The following is an 8,334-nucleotide window of genomic DNA, read 5'->3' as shown; positions in this document are numbered from 1 at the left end:
CATTTACTGTTTTTACTACATAAAAAAAAATCTTCATACTGATAAAATAGTATTTTTATGCCATGTACTGTGTATGTAAAATATAATATGAATCCGTGTATTACGCATGTAACAATTTTGTTTTCATGCTGTTTTATGCATGTACATTTCTTTAGTTTTATGGAATTTTATGCATGTAAATAATATTGTATTTATGCTATTTTAATGTGATAATAACGCCATGCTATTTTCATGCCTGTGAATAAAAGTATTTTACTGCCATTTTGTGCATATAAAAATACAATTTCTGGGGTTTTTTCTACCTGCAAATTATGTTGACTCATTACTGGACTCGTCGCCTCTCCACAGGCGAAGGAGAAGGTCCACCAGGGAATCCCTCTGCGGTCTCCTCCTCCATCTTCTGAAGGACAGAGGGAGGAGAAGAGAAGGTTCCTCCAGCATGGATGGCTTCTACGACCAGCAGGTTCCCTTTCTGCTCCCGGCCAGTGTGAGTTTCAAAAGATGTTTATTTTTTTTGTCCAAGTGACGCTTAGATATCCCAAAACGTCATGAAAACCAAAACGATTTTCCGCCTGCATAATGACTACATAATGTTTTAAATGTGTTGTGGACAGAAGCAGTTTTATTATGAGCCTCAAATCTCTGCATGACACATTTTTGAACATGACAAATCACAATTCCACTCTTAGATATTTGACCTTAATATTCCTGTTGACACATTAGCAAAGTTTACTTTGAAATAATTCAACATTCTTTCCCTAAATGTCTCCATCTGAGTTTGAAACGGTTCAAATAATTCTTTTAAATTTTTCTAGAATGCTCATGCCGAGGAGCCTCTGAATAGGAAGAGGAAGTTGGTGGACACGGAGCTGGCCCAGGACACTGAGGGTATGACCCGTCCTTAAAATCCTCCCAAACACCACAACAGCCTTTGACGTTATTTGGACTTGTGGTTCATGAGAGGAAGACATGCTGGACTTACCACGTCTTCTGAGACAGACCCAGACTTAACAAATTTCCAAAGTGTTCCAAACAGAAAAACTACAATTCAAGGTACCAGCAAGGTACTCGCTGTCCATGGAACATCCAAACCAAATTTGCTGTTATTTGGACTTATTCACGAGAGGAGGACTTTCAGAGATTTTCCAAGACTTCCAAACAGACAATTGGTTGATCCTAAATGAAGTATAATATGCATGCGATGCAGTTATTATAAACTTAGAATAATGCAAACTAGAATTAAAGGTACCACCAGCCTAGAAAGGTATGCACAACGTACAACTGCCAAGTATCGGGCATGTCCATGGAACATATAAAGCAAAGTTGCGGTGGTCGGATTGGAACCAAGCTTTTTGTACCCTGGTTTTTCAGAATAATAATCATGCTATCAACAGTAGGTACTGCCAGCTAGCTGGTACAGGAAGGTCACTGGGGTTATTGGGATCTTGATAATGGAGTGGTTTAAAATAGCAGACGTTTAAATCTCAGCAGGTAGATTAAGGATCCGGTAACTCCAGACTAACACAAAACCATGTTTTCCAGAACTGTTCCAGGACCTGAGCCAGCTACAGGAGATCTGGATCGCAGAAGGTACCGTTCACTTCCTACGGACGTTCCCCCTCAGCCATCTCAGAGGTTCTATGAGGGGCCCGCAGTTTTCTGTTGGGAAGTTGTTTTGGTCTCTTTCAGGGTTTTTAAACTTCCTGCTTTTCTTCTCTTTGTAGCCCAAGTTCCTGACGACGAACAGTTTGTCCCGGACTTCCAGTCGGATAACCGTGAGTGGCCTCCTGTTCTAGTACCTTCAGGTCGCAGGAAGGAAGGTCTCAGCCTCTTGATAATGACCGTTTTCACAGGCGACCGTATGTATGTGACAAATAAACCTCTTGAATCTTGAATCTTGAACCACTTCTGCTAACATGCTAACACTAGCTAGTGGCGCCATCTGGTGACGTAGAAACTACAATGGAAGACTGGAAGAGATAAACGAGGACATCAATATGAAAATACCCAATGTCACTTTCAGCAATAAACAGTAGTGTATTCATATTGCAGGATAATGGTTTACTACGTTGCTCTACTACTACTATTTTTCTCAATGGAAACTCTAAAAGTAGACATACTAGTTATAAAATTATTTCAGATCAATATGTTGTATATTATTTTATTTAGTTAGTAATGTGTAATAAGCAGGACAATGTGCAGCCAGACGGTCATTATCGGCAAAATAACCCCTGATGGGGTGGTCAGGTCTGTTGTCACACTGAAGGTGTGACACCTGAGGTATTTAGCGATAATGACTGTCTGGCTGCACATTATCCCTTACATGTCGTACTTCACCTGAACCCACCGTCTAATTTTCCTCCATCCCGACCTTTCATCTCTGACCCCTGGTGTTTTCCTGCCCCCAGTGATGCTCCATGGTCCACCGGCCTCCAAGGTGAAACAGGAATCCAGTTCAATCCAGTCCAAAGAGCCGTCGTCTTGCCACGAGCAGAGGCTCAGCCCTGTCACCGACAATGGCCTCTACAGCTACAGGTGGACAATAATAATAATAATAATAATAATAGCTTTATTAAGTACAATATACCGTACGGAAGGTATCAGACATTTTGGGGAAATTGCAAGAGTTTAATGTATCATTCTACCTTTCTGTGGCGGGCAAGGAGGCCAAATGTAAAGAGTCAGCCAAATGAGTGAAAATTAATTAGTGTTATATCAAAAGTGTCCTGAAAAAATATAAGGACATTATTGTTAATTCTACATTTTCTAAAATTACTTTCATTTGTCAAACCTGGATATTTTTGCATTTCCCTATTTAAAATGTACACCATCATTTCCCAATTATAAGTTGAGAAAAGCTAAAGAAGACATAGTAAAGATATATAAACTCAAGCCTTTTTAAAATTGCTTTATTTGTTGAACTTATATTGTTCAGTCTTTGTCAATTCAAATGTACTCCTTAATTTCTCAATTTGAAGTTGAGGAAAAACTAAATATATGTTTACACTTTTGTAATAGGTGACATATGGAATATAGGTTAAATATTTAAATAAATAATGGTTGGGATAAAAGCTTAATATATAGGTTCAACATATTAGCAGTTGGCAAACTTACGAAGTAGCTTTTGCATTTTTGTGTTTATTGAACTTCTATATTTTTTCTCCCCTCTGCTCCTCCCAGTGCCTACGACACCAAGCCGCCTCATGGCTCTGCCCATTGCGCACACCACGCCCCTTCCACACCACGCCCCCTGCAGAGGCTGACTCCGCCCACAGTCCCTCGACTGACCAATGGCTGCCCTTCTGGCCATGGACATGCCCCCTCCACTGCCCCCCCCCACCATCACCCGCTCCAACATGGCGGACAGAACCATAACTTTGCCAAGCCCCGCCCCCCATCCTGCCAATCAGATGGTTCCTTCCAATCAGAACACAGGTAAGTTGGGACAACGCACTACAAGGGCACATGCAGGTCCTTGAAAAGTCTAATACAGTTTTACAAGTAGTAAGGCCTTTAAAGATATTAGTCAATTCAAATGATTAATCATTTAAATAAGTCAATATTGAATAAATATACTATATAATTAATATTGTACTTTATGTTCTCATATTTTTTATTATTATTCTTATTTTATTGTTTTTGTTGTTCTTTTTTGCGTTTATATGTGTTGGCCATTAGGTCTAGTGCTCCGCAAAATCAGTTTATTTTTCGATATGGTTGTAATTTCCCTCGTTCCTCCAGATTCCATCGTCAGATGTCAGAGCCCTGCTTGGCATTCTCTGCTGCGGACCACGTTGCCGGCCGGACCCCGCCCTTCCCTCCCCAGCCCAATTCATCCCGGGACGCCCGTCCCCTCTACCAGCGGCATCTCTCTGAGCCCCTCCAACCCTCCGGGGGCTTCAAACAGGAGCTGGTGGACCCCCGCTACCTGGAGCAGGGTGTGTCAGGACCACCTCCTCCAGCTGCCTGCCAGGGGGCGCCCTTTCACCCCCTCTCCATCAAACAAGAGCCCCGGGACTTTGGATTTGACTCAGGTAATAGAACTATAATGTCTGGAAAGAAAACACGGATTTAGCATCTGTCGCTTTGCCCACTGAGACGATTTGATCGCTGCCATCTTCGTTGGAAACGGAGCCAGAGATTTTGTAAATTTGGGCAGGGGGGGTACACCCACTTAGCTTGAACACAGACATGAGACCTATCAGTGAAGGAAGCTAGGACCTCATAATTTACATGTGTATACATTGTTAAGATTCTTCTTTATGGAACAATAATTAAAAAAAATGCAATCCCGTTAAGAGATAAACCCGAGATAGACACCGTCAAATGTTGTGGGAAGGAAACTGACTGTGGAAGTGTCTTCTAGTTCCCCATTGACTTCTATTCAGAGAGGTTTTCTGGCGCTCTATCTAGTGGCCATAAGCTGAAATACAGTTTAAAGCACTTCCTCATTGGATCCGACACATTGAATATTATACTCTTTTTTGTTTGTATTTTTAAGAAGTGAAAAGGCTATCAGCAAGTTGATTAAAAGTTTCTATACTTGTCTTTCACAGAAATCCAGACGTGCCAATCGTCGTTTGGGAAGTCTCCGCCGCTGTTCCACAATAAAAATGAGGGTCAGCTGTTGTTAATTTTTTGTTACCTTGCTATTGAAATACAATTTTTTAAACTGTCAGTATAATATGGTCTTGTGTGAGGTCTGTATTATGAAATGTAACTGTTTTCTTTATTTTGTTTGATTAAACAGGTTTTGCTTTTGATGGAGATTCACATTTGTACTATGATGACACATGCGTTGTGCCAGAACGACTGGAAGGTGAGCGCTTAAGACTATACTGAAAAATATATTATATATAAAACTAAAAGTCAACCAAAAATACACATAATGTTGATGAACTTAAAAAAATGCTAATTAAAATCATTTGTCATTTGAATTACTTTCTAATGTTGGAAATGGCCAACCCTTCCCTATGGTGATATGTCCATGCAATCGCACTTTGAATATTCTGCATTTTTGATTTTCTTTGTTTGGCTTTCAACATTTCAATTTTATATTTTTCTGTATGATTTCTGTATTCTTGGCAATTATTGTTGTTGTTATTATTATTATTATTATCATTATTAATAATAATAATTTTTATTATTTTCATTTAGTGTATTAGGTTTTGTTGTAAATTTTAATGTAATTTTATTTTTTTCAAAAGTTTTCCAAAAGTTCATCTTTTGAGCTTCTTCTTTAAGCTCATTGTCTGTACATGAATGGTGCTGATTAATACGTTTAATTAATCAAGTAAAATGAATTGACATATACAGTTAAAAAGTTGTGCGCCCCCCATGCAGGTAAGGTGGTGAAACAGGAGGTGCCGCTGTTCCGGGACGTCGCCCCCTACCAGCGGCGGGGCTCCCTGCAGCTCTGGCAGTTCCTGGTGGCTCTGCTGGACGACCCGGCAAACGGGCGGTGCATCGCCTGGACCGGGCGCAACATGGAGTTCAAGCTCATCGAACCTGAGGAGGTCCGCCTCCCTCATCCGTCCGAAACTGCCTTTGTTTTCATTAAAATGCTTCAGTTTTGGAGTCTAATCCAGATGTAAATTGTCCAAACAACACCGCCCCAAGGGTCTGCTTATGAATTGCAAGTGGATCCGCAGTTAAAAATATATATATATTTGTTTGTTTTTGCATTTAGCTTTTGTTTGGCATACCCACTGTCTCACAATCCAAAAATCTAAAATATATTTAAATTTATTTTATAATAACCACCCCCACACACAGACACACAACATTTTTAGTTAGATCCAAAATAACCAATAACATTTGTAACCTCAAAAAGAAAAGTAATAACAATTGACATTGTTACATTAAGTCAATGATCAGACACGTTTGTCCAAAGCGACTTACAATAAGTAGATTTTGTCAGTGTCAAAGTAACTATATGTCATAGCTAAACAGTCTCTAGAAACAAGCATATTACATTATCAACTGTTTTATTTTGCTGTTGTTCCTTTTCTGTCCACTAGGTGGCGCGGCGCTGGGGGCTCCAGAAGAACCGCCCAGCGATGAACTACGACAAGTTGAGCCGCTCGCTGCGCTACTACTACGAGAAGGGCATCATGCAGAAGGTAAAGGCAGGTCACGTTCCAATTCTTCTCTTTCCCCCTCCTCCAGACTTCTATCCTTAACTCCGCCCCATGAGCCCTTAACCCCTCCCCTCTGCATCCTCCCTCCAGGTGGCTGGCGAGCGCTACGTCTACAAGTTTGTTTGTGACCCCGAGGCCCTGTTCTCCATGGCCTTCCCGGACAACCAGAGGCCCAACCTGAAGGTTGACCCGGACCTGGTGGTCCAGCCCACCATCAAGGAGGAGGCACCTGCCGTGCCACACCCACACTACGATGAGGCGGGACCCTACCTGGCCGAGGGGGCGGAGCTAGGCTTCCCCGAAGGATACCCCTACTAAAACCTCCAGGATCTGGAACCATATTTACTTATGATGGACCCAACCAAAAACCCAGGTCTAAGCATCGCAGCAGGACTTCCTGCTTAGACCACAGGGTTGCTGGGAGGGTCTTTCCACCAGAACAGGGGGTTGAAAAAAACAGTACTAATGGTACTTTGGCCAAATCAGGACCTGCCCCTTCTGGGGGGGGGGGGGGGGGTAGAGTCTGGAAGGGCACTTTGGACTGGAAAAGGGAAACTGTAGCATGCAGCAGTAAGTTCTACACCTCCTGCGACGGCGTGGACAACCAGGTCCGGTAAGTCTTTGACCTTCCAATACCCCTTATTGACAACGCCCATTCTCTCAGCTCCAGGCCTCTGACATTTGAGCTGAACTCCCAGTTTTGAATGGGTGCACCCTTCAGCCAACCAAACCAGATCGTCACCAATGCCACGTTTGCCCCAAAAACGGGTCCAGAAACTTGTTTACAGTTCCATTTCCATCCTTTTTTGTAGGGGGGTTTGTGTTGCCAATACCTCCTTCCCCAAATCCCCCTGGAAGATTACATGTGTAACTGTGCTGCAATGGACTTTTGGGTTTTGTAGGCGGAGCATAGCTCCTCCATTGGGACGAGGCCCCTGTACAGGCCCCATTGGCCTGTACAGGGGCCCGGTGCTAACTTTTAGAAGTTGTTGACAAGTTGCCAATCATGCATCAACTGTCTGTTGCCAAGCCTGACAGTTGTTGCTTTGAGTGGTAATTATCCAATATAATTATGATCCATATTTTTTACGTTATCACTTATCACATGATTCACTCCTGGGGGCAACAGGGAAACAGTTATCAGGTTGTTTTCAGCCGTTCATCAAGACCTAAACTCTGGGATTTGTAGTTCACACCAAAAACTAAAAATAATAATTCTCCCCCCAAGCCACGATGCCCTTGATATTGTCGACTTCAAAGTAAAAGCGTAAAAGTGTATTTTTGTATTTTTTGCTGTTGTGCGCTTGAAATTGACATTTCCAGACAGTTTATCTTTCTATAGAGATGTATATTGAAATGCTTTTGTGTACGTTATTTTGTTGTTAAAAAACACTAATAATTTTGGCACTATATCGAATTGTATTTTTTTCTATAACTGTTTTACAGCTGATATTAAAACCTGTCGCATGGGCTTTCTTACAAATTGCTCCGATTGTTGTAACCCAGATTATATTTCTGCTTTTTGTAGAGTTTGTTATGAGCGTCGATGGCTGGAAAAAAATATTATATACAAATATATTTTTGCAAAAGGCTGAATTTGTTTCGCTATTTTATTATTGTTGTTATTATGATTATTATTATCATCATTATGAGCTGCGTCGCTGTTCCTGCTAATAATGTTTGTTTTTTTAATTATATTTCTGACGATGTGAAGCTATAAAGTGAAAAGACTTTCACCTGCTCCCTAATCTGTGTGCCTTCTGTGCTGACTGAAAAAACAATAAAATATTGAATTTTCACTGCGTGGAATTATTTTAGGTTTTTGTAACGTTTATTGACTTTAATTCCCACAAAAGAGACAAATATTTTTTGCTATAAAAAACTTACACAGCTTAATATCATAAATAGACTAATAGAATAAAATAAATCAATAAATAATAAAACAATCAAAATAAAACAAAACACTTTCAGGAGTTAAATGATAATGTTATCTTATTACATGTGTGTGTGTGTGTGTGTGTGTGTGTGTGTGTATGTGTGTGTGTATATATATATATATATATATATATATATATATATATATATAATATGTGTGTATATATATATGTGTATATATTTTAATAACTTACAGTGGGGCAAAAAAGTATTTAGTCAGCCACCAATTGTGCAAGTTCTCCCACTTAAAAAGATGAGA

At 40.5% G+C, this 8,334-nt stretch overlaps 1 protein-coding gene across 2 annotated transcripts in view; it reads left to right on the top strand.

Annotated features, from left to right (window-relative positions):
- The window catches only part of LOC307245521 (ETS translocation variant 5-like), an 8,821-nt gene extending 889 nt beyond the window's left edge, over positions 1-7,932 (top strand). Inside the window, exons 2-13 of one of the 2 annotated variants that reach the window (XM_080021131.1) lie at positions 349-487; positions 816-888; positions 1,543-1,590; positions 1,725-1,775; positions 2,409-2,535; positions 3,181-3,435; positions 3,742-4,034; positions 4,557-4,619; positions 4,751-4,819; positions 5,344-5,516; positions 6,021-6,122; positions 6,231-7,932. In XM_080021131.1, the coding sequence (XP_079877257.1) occupies positions 440-487; positions 816-888; positions 1,543-1,590; positions 1,725-1,775; positions 2,409-2,535; positions 3,181-3,435; positions 3,742-4,034; positions 4,557-4,619; positions 4,751-4,819; positions 5,344-5,516; positions 6,021-6,122; positions 6,231-6,458 (1,530 nt within the window). In that variant the 5' untranslated portion in view covers positions 349-439 and the 3' untranslated portion in view covers positions 6,459-7,932. Of the gene's footprint in view, positions 1-348; positions 488-815; positions 889-1,542; positions 1,591-1,724; positions 1,776-2,408; positions 2,536-3,180; positions 3,436-3,741; positions 4,035-4,556; positions 4,620-4,750; positions 4,820-5,343; positions 5,517-6,020; positions 6,129-6,230 lie in introns of both variants that reach the window. The other variant, XM_080021130.1, reaches the window with a different exon arrangement.
- The last annotated feature ends 402 nt before the right edge of the window (positions 7,933-8,334 follow it).

The sequence above is a fragment of the Zeus faber genome (assembly GCF_960531495.2).
Source record: "Zeus faber genome assembly, chromosome: 2".
Lineage (NCBI taxonomy): Eukaryota > Metazoa > Chordata > Actinopteri > Zeiformes > Zeidae > Zeus > Zeus faber.
Note: the sequence above shows the minus strand (reverse complement) of the source record. Positions and strands in the feature narration are given on the sequence as shown.